A 25,179-nucleotide genomic window follows, 5' to 3' on the forward strand; every position below is an offset into this window, starting at 1 on the left:
TAAATGGCATCTCTGAGGCCTGGTAAACTTCTGTTAATTATTTCTAGCTGCGGTTAGTGATTGCTGCTTCAGTATTAGAGGTTCAGGAATATTGTCAGATCATTTATTGCATCTTCAGTATATGGAAATTTGTTTAAAACTGTTAAGAAAACACTTGCTTTTCAGAAGCTATTCATCTGGACCAGAGTTTAAGAATGAATACTACTAATTTGGTAGTTGAGTTGTAAAAACTAGCATTTTTAATCCTGTTTTTAATAGTAGAAAAATAACTACAGTCAAATCATAGAGTGGCTTGGGGAAGAAGGGACCCTGAGGATCATCTAGTATCCAACCCCTTGCTGTTGGCAGGGCTGCCACACACTAGATCAGACTTCCCAATGGCCACCCAACCTGGCATTGATCACTTATGGGGTGAGGCATTCACAGCCTCTCTAGGTAACCTGTTTTAATACCTCACTACTCTACAAGTAAAAATTTCTGCCTAACATCTAGCCTAAAACCCCTTTCCTTTAGTTTATGACCATTCCCTCCACCTTGTCACTATCCACCCTTGCAAAAAGTCAGTCTCCCTGCAGATAAGGACCCCTTGAAATAATGAAAGGCTCCACTGGAGTCTTCTCCAAGCCCCACTCTCTCTACTTTTCTTCATAGGAGAGGTGCTCCAGCCTTCTGATTATCTTCGTGACCTTTTTTTGGACCCTTTCCAACAGCTCCAAATGTTTGAAATATTCTTCCTGTTAATCTTTACTTTCATGTTCATTTAATATCTTACTGTAGTGATAAGCTAGTCAGCATGTATTTAGTGTGTAGGAGAAGGTCAATACCTTATAAAATCTTGAGGTAACAGGAAAACTACTTTTGATGTCAGTGGAACTTACTCTTTACTGTATGCTAGAGAGAAATTGAGTTTCTTAGTGACTAAATGCTCAGCTACAAATGTTCAATAGTTGGATTCTTTATGTATTCTTTTCCTACAGTGTCTTGCAGTGCTGTACATTTATTTTTTCTCAATGTTGCTGATCGAGAGTATGGCATTATAACTGTCTCCCTTTTAACCTGGTATGTTACAATCAGGTTTTCTTCAGTACAGAGCAATACGTGGGGACTAATTGTATGGTGTTGACGCCTGTAGTGCTTACACTTATGAAATGATTGTATTCTTATGAAGTTTCTTCTGAGTATTTAGATTAGCTGTGCACATAACTGTTTTCAGCTGTGGGCACAATGATTTTTGAGTTCCCTTTGCTGCTTGAAGTACAGAATGTCCACATTTTATTGATGCATAAGCATAAACTTAGCTTCTGTCACTGAGTAGTAGTAATGCTGTATTTTCAGAGATTAATATCAGCGTGATGATTAGTCATAGGATTAATTATGAGATGTAAAATTAGTATTCAGAAAACCACAGTCCCTTCTGGTCTTTTTTAATCATTTATATCACATTGGGCAGAGATCACTAGCAAATTCTACAGGGATATTTTATAAGATTGTTGTTAAATTAGCTTGTTAAAGTAACTTCAGATATTTAAGTCTAGAATTACAATGTCATATTTCTAGAACTGGTGTGTCAAGACAATTGTCATTAGTCCAATAGAAAATACTGAGTTTGGTCAACTCAGAATATTAACCATTAAGACTGAGTTGATTTCTCTGCAATAGGAGACGAAAGGAAGAATATTTCATGTGTCCTTACTGGATCACAACAGATAAGGAACTGTGAAGAATTTATGTACTGTAAGTTACGAAGGAGGACAGTGGAAGTCAATAGCTGATGCTGATTTGCTTAAGACAGCTGAACCACTTTGAAAATGTTTGACTGGCTTATAACAGAGCAAAGGTTGAACTCATGAGTTCTGCTTAATGGTCAAGGCATGAGAAATCTTGGGTATTTATTTAAAAAGAAAAGTTGATGTATGAAGACTTGAACTTCATTCTATTAGTCCATCCTGAACATCCTGAGTAATTGTTGGAGTTGATTATCAGGTGATGCTTATTCGAGACGTCCCTCATTACCATAAAACCTTATTTCTTCATATCTAATGGTGACTTCTATGGAGCAAGGTTAGAAATGGATGTTGATGGCATCTCTAGATGTGGGTCTTTGAGCTTAGATTTGTAGTTGTAAAGGGACAGAGTCTGTCATTCAAAACATACAAATGGTTAATAGAGTTGGAAATCCAACTTCCAGTAGAATTGGCCTTTCACATTATACTATCTTCAGCTTGGTTTCCCATGTTTGTGCCGTCAGTGCCTTTGTGTAGAGGGTCTTGTTTATTCAGTGACTGCTGAATAAGTAACATGATATTCATAGAAAAACTTAATCTGGAAGGGAATTCTGGAGATCTACTGTGCCTACCCATCTCCAGACAGTCACCCAGGAAGGCCAGCACTAATACTTAATCCTGGTGATAATTTATATTAATAAATTTTCAAACCTGACTACAAATTCTTAACGTCAAAGAGTTTCTCTGAATTCTGTGTTTTTTTTTTCAACGAAAAGCATGTCTGTTTGGAACAGCTCTTGGTTATGTACAGAGGATTTTGAAAAGCACTTAGAGAAATGTCACACTTGACAGTTTCAAAGAATGCTGAAGCTTGATAACCTACAGTAAGAAAAAAATACAAAGAGTAAACAAGACTAACTGAAAAAGACTAACACGAGAAGAACTGAAAAAATCTTGTTCCATCTCAAGTTTGAGCTCTTTAGACAGATGTCATCCATTGGTTGGTGTACTGTCTGTGTTGTAGAAAAACATTTAAATTTCTAATTTGGTAGCTTAAATAAGATGTAGTAATTGTGCAATTATTTGCTTTGCTTTTTGTTGTTTTGAGATTATGTATACTTATGTTAAATTTGTATGGAAATATACTATTAGTTTTATCTTAAATTTTAACACTGTTTTCTTACGTTGTAAAGAGACTTTTAGTTCTTTTACAAATGGTTCAACTAGGATTGAGTAATGAATGCATTTCACATAATGGGTGTTTTCTGTGAACAATTATGTAGAGACTAGAAGGAAATAAAGGAATTAAGTTGCCTTAAAGACAAGCGATGATATTAATACACAGATTGCAAGTCATTCTTGTTACTGAAAGTTTAGATTTCTTGTGTCTGTTTCTGGATGTCTGGAGCTAGAAACAGGCAAGGCAGAAAGCAGGAAGTCTACCAGAGAGTCAGCTTGTTCATCTTAGACAATTCAACTTACAAGTTATCTTAGCCATTTTTCCTGAACGAAAAAAAAAATTGTTATTGCAATGAACTTAGTAAATATTCATGTTATAAATTAGGGGTAGAATAAACACAGTTTAGCCCCAGTTTACAAAAAAAAACTTGAACACTATACATGGAAGAGATAACTTGACTGCTTCCTATTTTAAGCGTGTCGTTTCATTATACATTCTGAAGAAACAGCAAAGTAGTTCTTTCTAGTAGCCAGTGCTAATAATTAAAAATTCCTCACTTTTTTAAGATATCATTGGTTTAGCTGTCACCCTTATACCAGTATTTATGTATAGTATAATGCTGGCCACCATTAATAAGGTTGAACACTTTTGAAGGGAAGTAGCATTTGACAGTTTTAAAAATAGATTGACAAGTTTACAGAGGATGCTTCATGCATTTGTCAACTGAAACAGATACAGAAGCTTCCTGTGAGAGTTCTTTCAATAGATCTTAAACTCTACAAGCACATAAGATTTGAAATAGATGTGTTATTTTTTTATTGTTTAAAAAACAGTATTGCTTAAAGCACTTATGTGAAGAATCATGTATTACAACATGCTTTTCAGAACTTACTGTGACATTAACAGTGCAGTGATGTGTTTCTTTTACTATTGAATTTTGTTATTTTATTATTTTCATAATTTTACACAACATGAAATGCTTTGGAAGGTGTTGGAATAGTGAGGTATAGAAGTGGACCCTCTTGGAGGAATGACACAAGAAAATCTTAGATTAGCGTTTACTAGCTACTGCTCTGAACTTTGATCTTACTAACAAAACTGTATATGGTAAGAATAATGTAGTTAGCAATTTTATCTACTGACAGGTTTGATTCAGTCAGCTGCTAGTGAAGTTGAGTACAAATTGATAGAATTTCTTTGGTGAAAGGTTTTTTTTAAAAAAAAACCTAATCTGTAAATCATTGCCCTTGACAGAAATAGCATAGCAGTGAATTCATAATAATTGCTAATTGTGTGGAAATATATTAATTTCTTTTCAGTTGTCTGAGGCTGGAAAAGAGTCTGTTTCAGTATGACGTGATGAGCATTAATTCATTTTATGTAATTTGATAAAGTGCTTCCTCAGCCTTAATTGTTATTAAAAAGATGATCTGGGTAAACTAAGGCACGGAATACAAACCATAAATAGGGATTTATTTAGGGCATGAGGCAGTTAATGTTTTTAGCCTTTGTCTTGTTTAAAAAAAAAAAAAAGTTGTTACTTTCAAGTTAGTGGAAAATATCACATTAATGATATTGAAATAGTGGAGATTCTTGATAGCCCATTGAGGAAACTCTGCAGATACTAGTGCTGCTAGGAATGTTTGTTTGTATTTGGAAGTCTTGAGATGGTTGCATGTTGGAGAGGAAAATGCCAGATTGATGAAGAGAGAGTTGATGCCTAGGAAATGAAACCGGGCCTGTGTTTCTGCAGCAGGCAGGTATTCTTTGAAACATAAAATTCTACTGGACAATTATTTTTTGCATTCAAAACTTCTGTATATTTGTATATGGATCTTGACAGTCTTTGAATCTGAACCAGCAATGGTTAAGTTGATGTTCAAAATTAAAATGGCAGAATGTTGCCCTTTGATTATCGAAGTGTTAATATTCTTGGCAAGCAAAAGGCAAGTATTTGTGAGGAGGGAAGTAAACAAATTGGTTTATTTTGTAGTGTGGGTTGAAGAAATTAAATGAGACATAGAAAAACAAGCATCCAATTCAGTATAAATGAAACCAGTTATTATGAAAGTCTTCATCGATATGATTAGGATCTAGAAAAAAATGAAATGTGTTAAATGACACATTGAGATTACCTAATATTGCTGAAGAATTCTGCTTTAGGACTCAAATGTAATAATGTTCCCACACACTTGAAATTGTGACTGTAATCCAAGAGTACTTGTGTCCACTTTATTGACAATAAACATATTGTTCCTCTCCTTGACTTTTTTCTACAATTGATGTCTAATTCAGGATCATTATTTCTGCTCATGAGTGTACCAGTGCATTTTCACGGTGTTGAATGCTTCTTACAAGACTTAAACAATACTAGTGCTTGCATTTGGTATTAATGCTATGCTTTTATATCTCTGAATTTTTTTCAGTCTTGTTTTCAGTCCATATTGTTGCTCAATTTGATTGTTTTTTTGTCTTCCATGAGATTTATTTATAGTTAATTTATTGTTTGTGGATTCAATTGGTTTGTGCTTCTCCTCCCCTCTGGAGTTGCTCAACTGCCCTGCTCTGTCTTACGACAGCCATTAATGACACTTTTAACATCTCTGCTGGGTATACTTGTAATACCAGACCTTACTTCCTGAAATGTGTTCCTGGAGTGCCAAGTAAAATGCTCAGAATACTCACTTATGTCTACTGATTTGCTGCTACACCAGGCCACCTCCTTTTTTGCTACCTCCTAAAGTTAATAACTCATCAGCTTTTTGCTTGTTTGCACACAAAATAATTATTCGGATTACTTTGTTAGTGTTCCTTCTGCATCTCCAAGTTCATCTTTTAGATTGCTTTTCAGACAAACTTCAGAAGCTGCTTTTGCTGTTATACTAGTTTTAATCAATGTGGTTTAGATCAAATCTTCTGGCACTCTTGAGCCACTCCCTAGTCTGTTTGATATGTTTTTCTACCATTGTTCCCCAGCTAAGAGAAGTGGTTGAATAGGATTTACTGCCCCATGTCTCTGGCAGTTATGAACCCAGATTGTTTTACGAATTGTCTAACATATATACACAGAAAGCTTTCTTTTAAGTTGCAGAAGGTGAAAAGCTGTTTGAAAACTATATGACTGTAAATACAATTGTGTATGTATGTCGAAGAATTAGGTGAAATGGAAGAGTTCAGCCTAAGCTCCGACAAATCAGGTCAATTTTAAACTTCAATACTCAGGCTTTTAGGCTGACATTAGCAACATTCTTTGTGCTTATAATAGTTCTTACACATCACTGTGCAGTAGTTCTTGCACACAAATCATGAGTCAAAGCAGTGAGTTTTCAATTCTTATGTTTGAAATTACCGTAAGTGTGCAATATCATGAAGCAATGACATATGGCTAGTTTGATGTCCTTGCTCATGATGATTCTAGCTGATGAGGTCGAGGCAATTTCACTGGAGAGCTCCTTAAGAAGGAGAGGAGGGAGCAGGACAGACGTGCACTGGATTGAAGTTGGCATCTTCTGCCACCTCACAGTTTGTGATTTCTTAAATGGTTGACCTTCTAGGTCCTTGATTCTAGCTTCTGATCTGGGGATTAGATGTTACTTTGCCACCCTACAGATGAGGCCTTGCTGTGTTAATTGGTTGCGTTGATGGCTTTTCCCCTTGGTCTAGCACTTCTGCTTAGAGCAAAAGCAGTCTTTGTAGCTCTGGAGGTTTCACTTTTTCTCTAGCCAGTGATTGACAGTTAAATTGTGGTTCTGGGGCATTTGCTTTCGTATTTGTTCATATCTGAAAAGCTGTTATCTAGAGTTTAATCTGCACGGTACTTAAGAGACACCTGGTGTACCAAGCCATAGTTCACAGAGTATGCCTTATGAAAAATTGAAAATGAGCCTAACAGATCAGGACCAGGGCCTTGCATAGCTAGCAGAAGATTTGTTGCTTATTGCTAGTAATGGTAATACTGCATTTATAGAAAAACATATGGTTGTACTTCTATAAGTTTCTTACAGTCTATAGGCTCTGATTGGGTGCACTCTGAATTGCTGAGGGAGCTGATGGATGTTATTGCTGGCCATTGCCTGTCTTTTGGAAGATTGTAGTGAACAGGAGGGTTATCTGAGAACTGGAAGAAAGCCGGTGGCTTTACACTCTTCAAAAAGGGCAAGAGTGAAGGCCTAGAAAATTACAGATCAATTAGCCTTTTCCATATCTGGATAAGTGATGGAGCTGCTCATCCTGGATGCTATCTTCAGAGATGTGTGTGGACAAAAACGTGATGAGAAGAGTCCAAATGGATTCATCAAGGGGAAATCATGTTTGACCAATATGATATCTTCTATGATGTCATGACTGGCTGGGAGAGTGAAGGGACAGCAACGGATGTTGTCTGTTTTGACTTCAGGAAGAATTTTGACACTATCTCCTATAACATGCTCCTGAGTAAGCTCATTAAGTGTGAGTTGGATGAGTGGACAGTGAGGTGCATTGAGGCCTAACTGTCTGGCAGGGCACAGAGGACTGTGATCAGCCACCTGGAGCCTAGCTGCTGGTGTGTTAGCTAGCCACCTGGTCTGTTCTGTGTTCAGAATTGTTTAACTTAGTGTACGAATGGACGAAGTGCCTCCTTACCAAGGTTGCTGATAATATGAATCTCGAAAGTATTGCTGATACACCAGAAGGCTTTGCTGCTGTTCAGTGAGACCTGGACAGACCAAGGAACCTAATGAAGTTCAACTATAACTACTGCAGATCATGCACCTATAGAGGAACACTGCATGCATCAGTACAGGTTGAGGATTGACATGCTGGGAAGAGCTTTAGGGATAACAACCTGATAGCTTGTTCTGGTGGAAAGTTAACCATGAATCAGCAGTGTGCCCAAATGGCCAAGGGGGCCAATAGTGTCTTAGGGTGTATTAGGAAGTGTGTTTCCAGAAGGTCAAGGAGAGAAGGTCAAGGATTGTCCCCTTCAAATCAGCGCTGATGATGCCACACCTGGAATGCTGTGTCCAGTTCTCCCCAGTAAAATAAGTTGGAACTATTGAGGAGAGTCCGATGGAGGGCTGCGAAGATGACTGGGGACAGGGCATCTCTTACAAGGAACTGGTCCTGTTCAGCCTGGAGAAGACCGAGGAAATCTCATCAGTGTATACAAATCTAAGAGACTGAGTCAAGAAGATGAAGCCAGACTTATCCTGTTGCTGGGCACCACTGGAAAAAAGGCTATAGGAGTAAATTGAAATATGAGATTCTCTGTCCGAATGTGATTGAAACTTCTTCAGTCTGAGGGTGGCAGAGCAGTGGAGCAGGTTGCCCAGAAAGATTGTGGAGTCTCCTTTAGAGATATTTAAAACACCTGGGAAGTCTTGTGCAACCTACAAGGTAGCCCAGCTTGAGCAGAGTTGATGGACTGGATGACATCCAGAGGTCTCTTCCAACTTCAATTATTTGGTGTGTAATTAAAAATAAATTAATCTTAGTCTCTTTAGCTGCTTTCTTGGGTATGGCAAGCTGCTTAGGTGCAATTCCCCTGCTTTCATCAGATAGGGACTCTCCATTCCCATCTACAGGAGTCTGCATGCTGTACTCTATGCCAACTCAACTGCACTGCTACAAAGCATGGCTTTTGTATTCAGGCCAGGTATCCTGTTTGGGTTTTGTCTCTTGTGAAATCCATTTAAGACTTTGCTCCAACCAGTTCCTGCCCAGCTTCTGGAACTTCCATGGTGCGCTGAGGTACATAATATGGGATTTAACAAAAAGATAGTTTATCAGTGCAAAAGCAGCAGTGGATGTGTAATTCCTGCTCCTATATTTCCTTGTTCTGTAAAGCGATATGCGATTTTTTTTTTTTTCATTCTCTGATTCTAGAATGAAGCAGCCTTGTTTTTTGTCTGATTAATAACTCCTTAACATCTTGCTGTGTATAAGATTCCTTACAAGGTTATCTTAGCGATTTAAAATTAATTCTAAGTTAAGGTTCTTTCAGGTGATAGGGTTCTGATATTTTCCAATGGTTGATGCATGATAGTGATGGATGTTGCAGGCATTTTGGACCTAGTAGGTAACTGAGAAGTAACACATGCAGTTTTCTGCAGAGCACTCCATTCTGTAGTCTAATTCCCATCAGAAGTCATTGTTTTCTCATTAAGCAGTTGGAAATAGCATGGATCAGAGGTACGTTTACATAAAAACTACTACAGCTTGACTTAATACTACACAGTAATTGGATATTATTAATGGGGAAATAACTGAAAAAAATACTAAAAAGATGCATACTATAGGACCGTAGGATAGATGCTTCTATACCAAATAATAAAAATTATTTTTTATTTGATCACTCTTGCATTGGAACTTATTTGCTGAATGTGAAGAAAACTAGATTGACCAGGCTTGTTCCTGAGAACTGTAGGCTTCAAATTTAAAATGTGGTTTAACTGCCAAGGTAACACATACAGTGTATGCTTGTCCTAGAGTTAAAAACATGGTTCTCGTATGAGAGGATTCTTTCAATGGGTTTAACTAAGCTGTCATTACAGATGACTACTGTACTAACAGACTAATAATAAATTCTGCTCAGTGTGCTTCAACTATCATAAGAGCAGCAGGCCTCTACTTTAGTTTGAAAAGAAAAAATTCAAAATGTGTTTAGTAAATCTTTGAAAGGCAGCTGCCTCTTTGGAAGGCAGCTGTCCAAACCTGAGGTCTTAAATGAGATATTTGGATAGTGTCAAAGAATGTAAAAACACATAGTAGGCTCATTTTTCTTTTTTTGAAGCAGTATCCTTGCTAAGACTTTTCTGCGTGTGTAAATGTGCCACTAAGATTCTTACATCTACCATGTCAATGATGAGTCATTTAGGTGGCAAAACATAGGACAGCCAATGGTGTGTTCAGTACAACATTAAAAAAAAAATCATCTGTGCTTGCTTGCAATAATCTTATTCAACAGTTTATAAAAAAAAAAAACTGCTAATTTAACAGTAAGTGGGCATGGATTTTGGAATTCAGGAAGTAAAAGCATTGTTTCCTGTTGCAAATTTTGGCTGTTTCGAATTAAGCATGTTTTTAGATCTACCTGGATTTTGTTTTAGGAAAAAATAAGTTTCACAATGAAATAAACTCGAACTTGACACATCTCATGGTTTCAGTACATTTTGCACAAAACGTTAAACAGTGAAGTATAACACTAAGTTATTTACACTCTGAGAACTCCATCTAGAGTAACTAATAGGTTAAAAAATATAGACTTCACTTAATTTATACTAAACGGTGGTTGTAATGTTTGCTCTCACAAAGCCAAATGCTTTCGAAAATAACTTGTGAAGACAACAGGACTCTGTTTACAATGATATCATGTCTGTGTAGCAGTGTTAGGTAATGGTAGGGGGAATGAAGAATATCCTATGGGAAGCCTGTGTGGGATCAGTAACTCCTTGTTGGAGCAGTGTTATGGACTGACTGCAGCCGTGATGCCCTGTGCTGCTCAAGCAGAGGAGGTAGAAAAGGTTGGGGAAGGGAGCTCTTAGTTTGCTTTTAAACTGCTATAATATGTTAGTAAGCGGCAATAAATTACGCTTATCTCCCTATGCTGTGTCTGATCTGTCTTATCCTATGAGTCTTCTCTCATTGTATTTCCTCCCCTTGTTCTTTTGAGGAGGAGGAATCGGACAGTGTGGTAGAGTTTAACCATTCACTGCTGAGAAACAGGGACACATTCAGCTTGCTGCAATTTTGTGTTACCTAAAACCCAACTGAACTAGTGCTCTTGTTAGACTAGTTAATTCAAGATAAGAAATCTCCATAGAATGTCAAATAAGGCATCAAAAGAACAGTAGATAGGCATAACATGATTCATTCTTGACAAATGCATGATATACCATCATAAAATAATTTATTGTATGATCAAAGATATGATAATGACTTTACGATAAAATAAAAATATTAACTGCTTTTTTTTTTTTCATGCTTTTCTGGCAACTGCAGTCAGATGCATTATTTCCCTCCTTTTTGTTTTATTTTCTTAAAAAAAGAAAAAGGCAGACTACAGCAGAAGAACCCTCTAGGACCTGTCTTAGAATTTACTGAGGGAGAACCTTTTGCAAAGTTACTAATAAATAAAATGAAATCATTGTGTTTTTATTGATCAACTTTGTCTGAGTTCAGAAAAAGAACAGATCACATATGGTTCAAAAGATTTGCTCTTGATGGCAAGATTTCATTTTATTTTTATTAATAACTTTGTGAACTGGGAAAATAACTTTTTCTGTATCATCTGTTAGATTGTCATCTCTGCTGAGCTGTGGACAAACTTCCTTGCTTTCCCTTGTTTTCTGAAAATGCTTTGGTTGCCTTCTCTTGTATCTAGCACAGATCATGAGATATTATTCACCACTTGAGTCTTTTGCCTTTCTCTACTGTCTAGATGAGTTTTAGTCTCTTATAACTGGGTGAAGTCTTTTCTTTTTCTCTCCACGTTCTATATGTTTCTATCTATTTCATTGATATGTTTTATTTTAAAAGTCATTGTATTCTAAGCATAGTTTTCCCTTCCTCCGTATGCTCTCGGCTGTATGCTCTCAGTGGTAAAGTGGTATAGCTCTTGGCCAGCTTACCTGACAAGACTGGAAGGATATAGCAAATTTTCATGTATTGCAAGAAGAAAAATCTGTACTGATACCAGTGTATGTCCTACTGCCTTTTCACAACCAAAATGAAGCAAGGATGAGAAGAGTGTTTTTATCACACATACAGGGCAGTAGTTAGTAAGTAGGAGTCACTGTATACCCCCTAGGAAATAAAGCAGGTTGGAGAACTTTAAATGCTTTCTCCAAATATCCCCCACCTCCCCAGCTGCCCCATGCAGTGTATGTTCAATTGAGACTCAGGGCAGCAAAACATATTGGTGGCATGACACTGAACAGGAGCACTTGAAAACCTTCATGAAGTTTTTCAAAGGTGTGTTTAGCAGCCTTCAAGAGTCTGAGACAAAGGCAGCCTGCATGTGGCAAGTGTTCCTTCTACAGCCAGCATTTAGGAAAAAAAAAAAAAAACCCTAAATCTATTCCATGGAAAAAAGTGCTACAAAAAAATGGCCTCCAGCAGTCCTTAATGTCCTTTCTGTATGCCTCAGAGCTTTATTCTGAGGTAGCTGTACAGAATCCTACTGAAATAGAGGCACCAAATGACCCAGATCTTTCTGTATAAAGCCAACCTGTACTAGCTCTTAAATTTCGAACAAGCAAGGGCAGTTTATATGAAGAAACGTTTACTTGGCTGCAGTTACTGAGGAAGTCTGAAGCCAGCTCTGGTCTCATGAGTCATAGCTGACTGCACTGCCACAGAATTCTTCCTGTTACAGCTCTCCGGTTTGAGGCCCTTAAAACAAATCACAAAGGCAGGTTTAAGTGTTTTTATAGATTTCATAACTTTCAAGAGCTCTCTTGGGCAGGGGATAATATTCGAATGAAGAAAGTTATGCTTACTAAATCATTTTTTTTCACTGCTCTAAATGGTATTATTTTCTCTACAGAAGGAAGTTGGAACAGTTTATAATAAATCTAACTCAAGTCTGCGCATCACAACTATTAACTGAACTTATGCTGCTATTCTGATTGCAGAACTAAGAGCAAGTTGTTTTACAATAATGAGTGGAGAACTGGGACGTTAGACAAAATACAGGTCTACAGTAAATGAGAGTCACTGCTCTTTAGTTCTCTCAGATGGGAATGACACTAGTAGCACAAGTGTGATTCAGGTGCTAGACAACTTTATATGAGTGCAACTGCTTCAGAGTTGTTAAAGCAATGCTGTATATTGCTGTCAGGATAACTGCAGTTTACAATACACAGGTGTTATGTACTTTAATACTATATACAAACCCAGTAAAGACAAATGCTGTGCTCACCTTCTTCAGAGCTACAAAGATGTTTTATTGCTGAAACTTGGACACAGTATTTGGCTTTTGTGATGGTAGTAATTTTTTTTCACACAAGACTAAGAAATTAAAAATTAGCATAGTTCCATGTTGATTTTGCCCTTAGTTGAATGTGCAGACTTGTTCTTGTGCTGCATGTAATTCTTAATACTTCATGATATTCTTGAATTTCTAAATTCCAGTCTAATTTAAAAGACTGTTTCAAGACAGATTCCAGAGGAATTAATGATGACAATTTTCATATTCATCCAACTAGAACACACTGTGTTTCTGTTAATTAAATTATTGCTGCCCTAAGACTTCACAAATGAATGAACAGTATCCAGAGAAGAGTAATTTTATGTTAAAAGCAAGTATTATGTTCTGCATGTTTTAGTCTCTATTGTAATTGTTGCAAAATTGTAAGTAATGATTGCTTAAGATGAGGTGTTTTTTCTAAAGGAATGCCTTTTGTGTTATGCAGGTTTTTCAAAATTGTCTTCAGGTAGGAAGCTTGAAAGGTCTGAATGACTGATCAATTAACTATTAAATGTTATCAGAGACCTTAGTGATAGATCTAAGCTAAAATATGAAACCTGTTTTTTTCCCTTTCTTTTAGAATAGCCTAAAGTAAGTGAACAGAACTTCTCATTCTTTCTTCATGTAGGAAGTTATCAGTCAAAAGTTTAATAGAAAACTGAGAAAATGAACAATCTTTTTCTGGTTCAAGTTATGTTTGTTTTTTTTTTTTTAATGGCTCTACTTTGTATGCTATTAAAAACACTGATTTTTCAGTGTTTAAAAATGTAACAATCCTCACATAAGTAAAATTCACTTAAGATTATTTTTTCCATGTAAATGGAATTTGAAGTATTTTGAATACTGATTCGAATACTCTCAGCTGTGCTGAGCTGGAATCTGTATAGGGATAATCCACTGCAGGATCACTTCTCCTCCACTCAGGATATGAGTAGAATTGTTGCATTTTGTTTTTTACTTCCTCTGATGAGAAAATATGAAAATACCATGTTGAAACTCTGAAGCTGTAACTGCAAGCCTGAAGTATCTTGTAAATGTAGTTGTCTTGATCAGTAGCAACTTTATTACTTCTAGTCATAGAATCATTTTGGTAGGGAAAGTTGAAATCAAGTCCAACTGTTAATAAAAGCGGATATGAACAATCAAGCCCTTGAAAATGAGATGCAAGCCAGACTGTCATAAATGATGCTTGTTGGTTCAGCGGGGCTGAATATACACTCTTTTTTCCAGTAGTGAAGTGTTACTTTTTCACAGTGCAAGGTACAGCTCATCTGCCAGTTTTTCGATTCAGGTGGAATTCAGGAATTCCTTCCTGCATCGTTCTGTGGCTTCTTAAAATTCTCCAGTTCCACAGTATCTGAACTAGCATTCTCTTCATCGACAGAAAAGAGATCAGAGCAGCTGCCACATAACAAAATCTGTGTATCTCCCTATTTGTTCCCATAGGTCATTCAGTGGGTTCCAGACCTACATGTATTCACTCAAATGGCAGAACCCCCTCTATCCTCCAATTTCCAGCTTGGTCCATGCATTGTCCCGGAATGGTGTGTATAGGATACAGTGATATAGTGGTGGACAGGCAGTATCAGAATACACTCAGCTTTGTCTGCAAGTATTGTTAATTTTGAAACAAAATTTAGATGAGCAGATGAGCAAGTGGAACTACTCGTAATAGAAGGATGCATAACACGTGACAGAGATGCGTAATTGATAACTTAGGAAGTGGTGGACTGTTAACTTCAAGTTAAACACAGTGGGTCTAAGATCTTAAAGCTATAGAAATGTGTGACTGAGAACCTCAGAAAATAACTTGATGCAGTAGAAGAAGAGGAAGTTAGTGAAAGCAGTGTAAAATAGCAGGTAGTAAAATCAAAGATTCTAACACCATTTTTGGTGGCTGTAGGCTCAGCATTAAGCAGCATGTATCAAAAATGAGAAATATTGCAGTTTGAGAGGTGAAACTAAAACCAAGATGAATATTTTGACAGTGGGAACAAATTGGGAAAAAAAAGTATGAACGCTTTATATGGGTGCCTGTGTTGAGATGCTAACTAAAACCTAAGTTAAAGTAATTTAAAGAATTTGAGTTGTAGGGTTGAAAGAATTAACTTTAAAAGTACCCATGAAAACTGTACTTCAGCTTCCAAATGAAAATCAGCGCGCAGAATTTGCAAAGGTTGGGATTATTCAGCTCAGGAAGAGCAAGTGAAAAATCTTAGCCAAATTTCAGGAAGTGCACATCTTAAAGTAATTTTTGCAAAGTTCTTCATCCTTAACAGATTCAAACTGCAAATGAACATTTTTCCCTTCCTACAACATTTTAAAAGACTGAAAATGCTGACTTATAAAAAGTTGTTGAATACAAGATAGTGAGATGAAAGGACGTACAATTTCAAATTTATATTCTGCCTGAGTAACTCTTAAAATTCTTAAAAAATCTCTCAGTTAATCAAAATGCATTTAATTGGTGAATGCTGTACTCGAAAAGAATTTTACCTGACAAGATAGGTCCAAAAACATTTTGCCCTATTAAACACTAAGGAGAAGTATTTAATCAAGTTAGTATATTTCTGTCTGGAGTCGTCACTCACTTTTTAGAACAGCCTGAACAACTCTCTTCTAAATATTCTCCTTGTTGTATCCTGCCATGATGTTGTTTTCTCTTAACAAGTGTCATCCCTGTATTTTTCCTTTAGAAATTTCTTCCTTCCTTGAAGTTTGACTACATGCAGCAAAAATGTTACCTCTAGTTTGGAACAATCCTTGTCCCTTCTTGTTCTTTCTAAGAAGTAAGTTACTCGCAATCTATGCTTATAATGACTTTCTAGATTACCGTGGTGGGTTGAACTTGGCTGGCTGCAAGACCCCCTGCCTGGCTGCTCTCTCACTCCCTCTGCTTGACAGCAGGGACGGAGAAAATAAGATGAAAAGCTTGTGAATTGAGACAAAAAAACAGGGGGACCACCTACCAGTTAACATAATGGGCAAAAGGCTCAGGCAAAATAAATTCAAGCCGGTTAAAAACAGAGTTGGCTTGTAGAAAGCAGATAAAACAAAAATCCCCTTCCTCTATCTCTCCTTTCTTGATTTCGACTTTTTTCCTTCTTAGCCAACTTTTCTGCTCCCTCTCAGCACTCCCAGTGGTGAGAATGGGAATGGTTGCTGCAGTCAGTTCATAACAGCATATTTCTACAAGTCCTTTACTTTTACACTTCTTCCTTGCCTTGCTGCGGGTCCATCTGACAGACTGCAGCTTCCTTCAAGGCACACTTCACTACAGCAGTATGGGATCCTGCAAGGCCTGCTGTGTGGCTTTCTGCTCCACCGTCATCCTCCTCATGGGCTACAGGGAAATATCTGCAGTACTGTAATCTCTTCCAGTTGTTGCAGTAAAATCTCTGCCCTGTGTGTGAAGCACCTCCTCTTTCTCTGAGCTGGATGTTCATATGGTTATTTCTCTGAGTTCCCTCACTCATCTCCCAGGTTCTCCTACACAGCTTGTTTGTTTGTTTCCTAAGTGTCCCTTCCTTTACGTGATTTCACTGCCACACCACCAGCTTAGCAGGTGGAGCCCATTGGGGCCATATGTGGAACCATGTGTGTCCAGAACAGGGTAGGCCCCAGTGCCTTCACGCAGAGACCTTTCTCAAATTTGCGCTCCCGGAGCACACTCAGCATCACTCATGGTTGAACCATGGCAGGGGCAAGGTCCCTTCTCTAGCAGCTGGGTCTGACTGTGATCTGATATGGAGCAGCTGTTGGGCTTTGCTCACAGAGGCCAACCTTGCAGGCTCCCCACTACTGAAACCTTGACATGTAAGCCTAATACAAACCTTGACTTCGTTTGCAGATGGTCCTCTCTTTTAATTGCAGACGTTAAATTCAATGTATGACCCGGGAGGATGGTGTTCAGTTTGTAACTCAACGTCAAGTAAAGCTCTTCCCCACCATGTCTTACTGGAAAAGTATATATATTTTTTCAAATGTATTTAGAGTTGCTGTGCAAAGAAAGAGAATACATAAATATGCCTTTGAAAAGGGCAAATAGGTAATGGTCTTAAATTACAGTAAAAGTTGTTCAGCTTAGAGGGAGAGGGAGAAACTTTCTGACAGGTTATACAGTGAAGTTGTGCATGGAAGTGCAGGCTTTTCACTTCTAAAAACTTTCTAGCCGGATAAGCCATGCTACTGCTCTTAACTCCTCCCAGATCGCCTCGAATGATCAATTAGATTACTCTTATGGAAGTAAAAACTTTGATAGCTAATTCCTGTACGTTTGCTTTTCAAACAGTTTCTGGGAAAGTCTTCCATTTCTTTAAATGCATAATACCCCAAAAGAGAGCCTGGTAGAAGAGTGTTTGGGAATAGGTTTATAAGCTTAAACTATTGATATGGCAGACTTGCTAATCTAAGACAGATAAACATATTTCCCATGTATTGTAATAATCATGTAAAAAGTGCATTCTGAAAAAAAAATGACCTTGGATGAGAAAATGTGATGTCCCTTGTGTGCTTTTGTTCTGTGGGTTCAGTAAAAACAGCATACGTAATTAGGTTTGAAAACTGCTTTAATTAAGTAATTAATAGAAGTTAGTTAATGCACCAATGTCAGTTTTGTCAGTAGCTGTTCTTTCTTTGGGAAGTAAAAATTTCTAGTTTGAACTTAGGTCCAGATTCTTGAACAAATATGAAGCTGCAAAAAAAAAAAAAGGAGCTTTCATGTACTCCTGTTAAACTCAGAGCTCCTTTTTGTTTGATTTTGATTATTGGTTTCTGCTGTATCTCTTATTATTCCTCCTGTAGACCTGAACTGGAAAGATTGTGTATTATATGTAAGTAGCTTTTAATTTTCAGATCCTTTGAAAATAATTCTGTCTGGCACTATGGACTCTTGTGTGAAACCAGCAAATGAGATTGCTCTTTGGTTTTTGTTTGAGGAATGTTTCAGGACTGATGTACAGTGCCTTAACTGTCTGCAAGATAAGCATACTGTAATCTCTCTAGTTCATATGCTGCGAAGGATGTTGATTCTTGTAGCCTTGTTGTTGGGGTCAAGAATTTGTGGATCTTGTGGATCACATCACCTGCCTTAAGCTAAGAGCCTTTTTGCTTCCTGACGTATTTTCACGTTTAGCAGAATTTTTTTTCATGTAGCAGAAAAAGTAAAGGTATTCAGCCATAACAATAAGACTTTATAAAGGGTAACTTCAAATAAAGGGAGAAGCTGTACTCTCTTGGGTGTTGGCTAGGGATTTATTTTGACAATGTCAGGTGCAAGGCAGATGAGATTATTTTGTCCCCCATTACATCTCGTCTGTCTTCATTGTAAAGTTTAGGTGCACTGAATTAGTGGTATGGGAAAGGATTGAATGTTGCTTTTGATTATCTGATATTCTTGTCTTAGATGGCAAAAATAGCTGGAGGTTGAGGGTGTAGCAGCTTCCTTTTTTTTTTTCCTCTTCCATGTCATTTTGCTGTTGTCAGTTTTTATGGTTCTGTCTTAGTGGGTTTGCCTTCCATCTAAAATCAGTACTAACAGCAATAACTTGAATTCATCTCTTGCTCCGAAATTTTCAAAGAACAGTAATAGTAGTGTACTTTGTTCTGTGTCCACTGGTTGCTAAAAAAATTGGTTTGGAAGTATGAAATGTTGGTCAGTATTTGTGTAGAACGCTTTTTGTGGTAACTTTTCTTTAATAAGTACATATTCAGCAGTTTGGCTCCTGTCTCCCGCTTTTCATTTCAGCTTCTTTTTCAGAAAACAGGCACTTTTCATTGTGAAAGTGTACATTAGTTTATTATTTGAGAGAGCTGCATAAAATGGCATTTAGAATCAAAGACAAGATTTGCTAATTACAGTGTTTGATTATCAGAATATTCTGTAAGATACTGTTGATCACATTACTAATTCCAGCTTTTCTTGCACTCCTTTTTTCACAGCCCCATGACTTTGACGAATGCAGATTTGATATTAGTGTAAATGATAGTGTTTGGTATCTTCGAGCTCAGGACCCAGACCACAGACAACAGTGGGTAGATGCAATAGAACAACACAAGGTAAGTCTTATTTTCTTTCTCACGCGTTAGATCTGGTGGTCCTTGTGGAGAGTGATAAGCTTCCATGATAGTGCTAAAACTATATGTGACAGACAACAGTTCAAGTTTGAAGTGAGTTAAATACACTCCAGTGGAATTTATTTACTTACCCTCCATAGGTAGTAGCTAACAACTGTGAACCTTCCTCTACCTAGAAAAAAGAAAAAACTTGCATCATATTTAAGTGGCTTTTTAATGGTTTTGTCCATTCTCTCTCATTACCAAATTGTTTGTTATCTGTCCTAGATGTTAAACTTCTTTGTCTTGGAGTCCATTCTTTTAGGTTATGATTCTGGTTTTATATGGTTCATATGTCTGTTGTTTTAGCTGCTTTTATTCAATCCGATTGCTGTTTCTTGTGTCCTTGTCTTCTAAGACCCTACTCATCATCAGTCATTTTAGTGTTCTTGTTCTATGCTTTGGAATTCCATTATTTTTTTTTTACTTAAAGGGCTTGAAGGTCAGATATTTTTAAAGAACATAATGCACAAGGCATACACTCTGTACAAGATAAACACTGCCTCAGGTTTTTAAGTTTAACTACAATATCCAGTACAACACAACATCAATATCTGGGTTACACAAGTGCTACAGGAATATAAATTAAAATAGATACATAAGTAGGTACATAATTAATTTTACCTATATTTTACTTGTATTTTTACCTTGAGCTTCTCAAAGGAATGTATGTAATTGAGAACTTTCAACTTTTCTTGGAGAAGATTTAAAATAAGCAGTAAAAACTCTTAAATTTTAAGTGCTGTCCTTCAGCGAGTTGTCCTTTTATAGGTTGACATCTTCCTTTCACTTTGATACAGACAACATGAAAACAAACAAAATTAAGTTGCAAAACAAGGATTGTTTTCCTTAATCTTGTGAAAAAAAAACAATAGCTAATCTGTGGGTATGCTTATTACGAGAATGCTGCAGTGTGTTAATCTTGCAACACCTGAAGGAAATATCTCAAGAGGATGCTCCAAACAAGTTGTTGAATTACACATCCCTAGAGCTGACGTTTCAGAAGCTGCTTTTATAAGCATGGGAGTTTCTTCATAAGTGTGGGTACACATTCATGAATGATTTAAAAGATTATTTGGTTTGTTTTTCTTTTTTTTTTCATTGAGTTTTTTGTTGTTGGTGGTGGTGTTTGTATTGTCAACTTTCCTGCATATTCCTTTTTAGTCTAGACTGCTTGCTGCTCAAGGCAAATAGCATTTGTTGTCATTCTTATGTGAAGTGGGAGATATTATGGCACCTAACTTCTAAATAAATGATCAAACTATTTGATATATTAAAGCAATATATTATTTAAAAGTATTCTCTTCTAGTAGTGTGCAAATAACTTGATGAACATAAGACAAAGCAAGGTAAAAGGTGATACAGTCTTGTAACACTGGCTTGGACTCAGTAGTATGTCATCAAACCTCAGGAAGTCATGTTATTCTCATTTTCTTCTTGTGCAATATTATTTGTCTTTATGATACACATACAGCTTCATAGGGTGAATGTTGTAGGTGTGTTGTGTACATGCACCAGTTTTTTTTCAAACTGTTCCTACTAAAATACGTAAAATCTGAACACCAGAAGCCTTAGAAATGTCTTGTATGTACATAGTAGGTGTTTGGTCCAGTTAAAACACACATCTAAATCTAGCTTTTAGTCTACTAATGCTTATTGGAGAGCATATGTCTGAATTCTTGTTTCAATAAAATGTTTTCATAATTAAATGGTTAGCACTCTATTTTCCTATAATGTGCATATATCTTTGTAGAGAAAGTATATACTTTGTAGGAAAAATGTAACATTCACAACCTGGAAGCTTGTCCCATTTCCTTTTCAGTTTGAATGAGAAAGACTTCAATGATTGCTAGTTTCAATGAATTTCATCCATCCTTCAATTTTTCTTCAGTTGTTTTAGCAGGTTTCTATGAGAACACCTGATGGAGAATAGGAGATGAACTTTTATGAGGCAAAGTATTTCATTTTGCTGAAAAGTTTTGAGTTTTATCTACTTACTCCTAAATTTTCTGAAGCAATTGTCCTGATCAGATTAATAAAACTCAAGCAAAAGTCCCTTAGAAGCTGTTGTGAGCAAATAAAATTTGCTTTTGTTTGACAAATGTGTTCTAGAATTGATACATAATAATTTGAACAAAACTGAGAGAGGAAATTATTTCCTGCACTAAGCAATCATTTTTATTAACTTGAGTACTGTGCTTTTCTGTTTTTGAAGCTCTTTGTCGTTTGCTGTGTGGGTAGGTAGTTCTTGTAGGCTGCTTAAGCTGTTTGCTAACAAAAGTACATTTGTGAGACTTACTGTAGCATTTCACAAGGTTGTTTATCTTTAGAGTATGAAAGAAACTGAAACTTGACTGTTTCATTGTGTTCTGAACAGAGAAAACACTGATTTACAATGAACTTTGAATTTGTGTGTGAGTAGACTTAGAAAAACTTACTGCTTTGCAACACCAATGAGTAGCTGGTAGCTGAGAAATGTAAAACATCTAATGTTCAAGCATAAAAAGTGCTAGAATTTGCTGCTGTTTGCTTTTATCAGTGTATTAGCCTTTTCTTGTACTGAAGCTCTTGAATGCAGATGAAATGTTTTAATTATAGCTTGTAAAGTGCTTATTAATTTCCTGGAACAGAAGGAAAGGGAAGTCTTTAGAGCAGTTAGGCAAATGAGGAAAAAATGGTTCACGTGTAACCATGAGTCCTTTCTGCTAATGTTTCGATAAATGCACAGAGCGGGAAATTATCTGATTGTTGGGGTGTGTTTCATGAGGGAGCTTCTCTGTTTTCCTGAGAGGTTGTCACGTCTGAGATGGCTAATGACCTTTTCTTAGACAGATCTGACGTCAATGCATTTTGCCAAAGAACTCAAAAGCAGACTTGGTTTCCTTATTTCTCTGGGGGAAAAATATTAATGGTGGAAGAGCACCAAGGAATTGGTGTTTTTGAAAAGCTACCCTCTTCTTAAATAATGTATTCAAGGACTAATTCCCTCTCTACGTGGTGGTTTTAAAATGGAGTATGGAATTTCTAACACTGTTGGCTGTATGATGTGAGAAAGTGAGAAAACATCTGGGTTTATGCATGGAGGATGTGGACCTCAGTTGACTGGAACTTCAAGAAAGCAAAATGAAAGTGTTCAATCTGATATAAATAGACAAGTAAGATTTCCTTCTTCATATACTCCTTCACATACTAACCTAATATTTTTGTTCTTTACACTCTGTTTTGGTTGAATTAAAATTTATCTTTATTAATTTGCATTACTTTCCCAAAGCATAAATAACAGCAGGGTAAATGAGAATTACAATTCAGAGCATAATCTGGATAAATTAACTCATTTTTAGCAAATTTGCTGAATTTCAGGACTTTTAAGTTAATGATGTTTTGTGACGTTCATCTAACCAGAGTTGAACAGTTGCTGAGGATTTGTTTAGAAGCGGGAAGAGAAGCCAGCAGGTAGAATTCTGAGAAGAAAGCAAGGGTTTTTGAAAGTTCAGTGTTAAGTCCAACACCATACAAAGCAAAACTCCTAGTGACTAAAACCAGAGTACCTCTGTGTAATATGCCCTTGAAGCATCTTTAGTATAACCAAATAACCCATAAGGTATTCTTAAAAAGGAGTCCTCAAGCCATTCAAAGTGTATAATATTTCTCAAATACTTATTTACTAGTGAGATTATTATAAGTAATCTCCCACTGGTCGCCCCCTATATAGTTGGTTAAATCTAGCTAAGCTTGGTGGGAGTTTTCTGAAACGGTAAAAGTGCAAGGATTGCTCCAGGATGAAGTCCTTCCCTCTTGCCATGTACTTTTGAGGCTCTGATTGGCAGCAGCAGTGGAACTTGCTTGAGAGGACACTTGAAAACTTGATCGTGTTAAGCTGTAAAAAGTTCAAATCTCTTTTTAACAGACTTAAACTTTTAGGCAGTTTGCTGATGAACTGTAAGGATCTGTGCTGAAAGGTGTTGCCAAAGCATTGTTCGCTAATTTGAAACAAGAAAACTATGAATTGTTGCTCAGGCTTATACAGTAACTTAGATCTAGTCCTGCTGCAGTTCTGTCACAGTCGTATGTTGATATAAACCATGTAACTTATGTCCTTGTATGTTCACATTTGACACCTCCCTTCAAACTCAAATTTGTCAAAACACTCCCTAGTAAGTAAACAGAAAGTTAGGTCCAGTAATAATCTTCTGAACTCTGCAATAATAAGCTTATTTATTTTGGATTTTGGTGTGAATCTCAGGCTGAAGTGGGAAAGTCCAGCTGAAAGATGTTATTTCAACTGTGAGTAACTTTTAGCTTCTGAAGTTCATCAGCCCCTTAGCTGTAGATGTTGGTTTTTATGTTTTGTTCTTCAGTGATCTCTGACCAGTATGGTACCAGAAAAGAAAAAAGCTGAAGAGAACTTCTTAAGGGTCTTAACATTAATTAATTAATTCCTCCCTTAAGAATGACTTTCATTTAATATTATTCAATACTGTGTGTGGTAGTAAGTTAGACTATTGGGTATTGTAACGCTGTGTGGTCATAGGATCACTAAGTTGTTTCTGCTGTTAGAAGGATTTCCTTCATGCATTCTCATCTGCTCTGAGTTGTTCTGTTTAAAAGAGGTCTTACAGTCATTCTGGAAGAGATTACTTCCATCATTTTTGCTCCGCTTAACATTTCTTGTCTTTTGCATTAGACTAAATAGCTCCCCTTTCCTCAGTCATTCTTTACATGAACTTGTTTTACAGCTCTCTTCCTTGTATTAGTTTCGTCCAAACTCAGTTCTTACCTTTCTCTGAAGTACAGCACCAAAACTGGAGTCATTGTTCTTAATGATGATCTTACAGATGTTGAACAGAATGTAGGATTATTCTGTGGGTCTTGTAGACTATATTGTTTTGCAACACCATGTTTTTTTCACTTAGTTAGTGGCTCACAGCCTCATTACTGTTTATCTTTAAATCTGTAGATTGTTAGTTGTGCTGTATTTGTGCAAGTAGAACCAAGAAATTGTACCATATAAATCTGTTGTTCCATCTGCTGTTGTTCCATCCTGCTGCTGTTCCATCACCTTATATTTTTTGAAATACATTGTCTCTGATTTTGGCTTTATTCCAGAAACAAATGTTTGTGCTGCTTGGGTACAGTTCTGTTTCTGAAGCAATGATTCTTGTTAATCTAATATTTTCTAGCAAATGGTGAGAATGGTGGCTGACTGAGTAATGAAAGACTCCGTCACTTAGCAGTATCGTGCTGAGTTTGTGTGCTGTTCTTATGCGAGCTTCTTACCAGCAGCTGTGTACATGTATGAACTTAAGACTGTCTTAAATCTTTGTGTCCATTAGAGCTGTGATCACTGTTGGCCATATGTTCCTAATTAAAGTTTTCTCCTCCATCTTGTCTGAACATTAAGTAATAGTCTTTGTAATCTTAGTGGGCTCCTGAACTCTCCTTTGAATCTCCTGCCCTCAAACAGCAGTGAACTTAATTGAGAATTTATTAAACTCCGCTTATTCCCTTGAATTAGCTAAACACATGAGTTGGCTGAAGATTCGTGTGTAAAAAGGTTAGACTACAGCCAGATAACTTTGAACCAGGGTGTTCTGAAATGCCTGGAAGAGTATCTAAAGAGTGCTTGAAAATTACAGGCCAGAATGCACATTGGCAAAGCATTGCCTCATGAGTGCAATGTGAAGTGAAAGCAAACATTTCAAAAATGCTAACATAATATCAAATAACAGTAAAAGCTGTAATGCTGCTGCTAAGGTGTTAAGATTGTCAGTCTATTTTTGTAATGTTATTTAATGTAAGGTGGTGTATATCATTAAAATAAGTGTGGTGCTCAGTCTAATGCCTAAGGTGACAAGAACTAGGGAAAGCTTGTGCACCAACCATGCAGCTGGCTGTGCAGTAAATAAACACTCTCATTCTGTAAACGAGAATTCTGCTGATAAGACAGGTGTTATTGATTTATTTTGTAAAAACAGCTGTAGTAAGTAATATTGATGGGGCATACTTTCATTTCTTAGAAATCAGGGAAATGCCAGTGCATGTATCTAGCAGAATAGCTCTACTCTTTCTCTGTGGCAGCAGCAGAACCTTTCTGTACAATCTCCCTGAAAACATTGTTCGTTGAGAGACCTGTGTCAAACTTCATTTTCGTCAAGTTCTCCCTTCAAATCAGGGCAGGTGTTTGTCTTTGTACTAGAACAGAAAGTAGAGAC

At 36.8% G+C, this 25,179-nt stretch overlaps 1 protein-coding gene across 2 annotated transcripts in view; it reads left to right on the top strand.

Moving 5' to 3' along the window:
- CERT1 (ceramide transporter 1) overlaps positions 1-25,179 on the top strand; it is a 68,589-nt gene that overhangs the window by 5,793 nt on the left and 37,617 nt on the right. For both annotated transcript variants that reach the window (XM_048931040.1, XM_048931041.1), the window contains exon 3: positions 18,794-18,910. In XM_048931040.1, coding sequence (XP_048786997.1) covers positions 18,794-18,910 — 117 coding nt within the window. The remainder of the gene's footprint in view (positions 1-18,793; positions 18,911-25,179) is intronic.

Source organism: Lagopus muta, chromosome Z (assembly GCF_023343835.1).
Source record: "Lagopus muta isolate bLagMut1 chromosome Z, bLagMut1 primary, whole genome shotgun sequence".
Lineage (NCBI taxonomy): Eukaryota > Metazoa > Chordata > Aves > Galliformes > Phasianidae > Lagopus > Lagopus muta.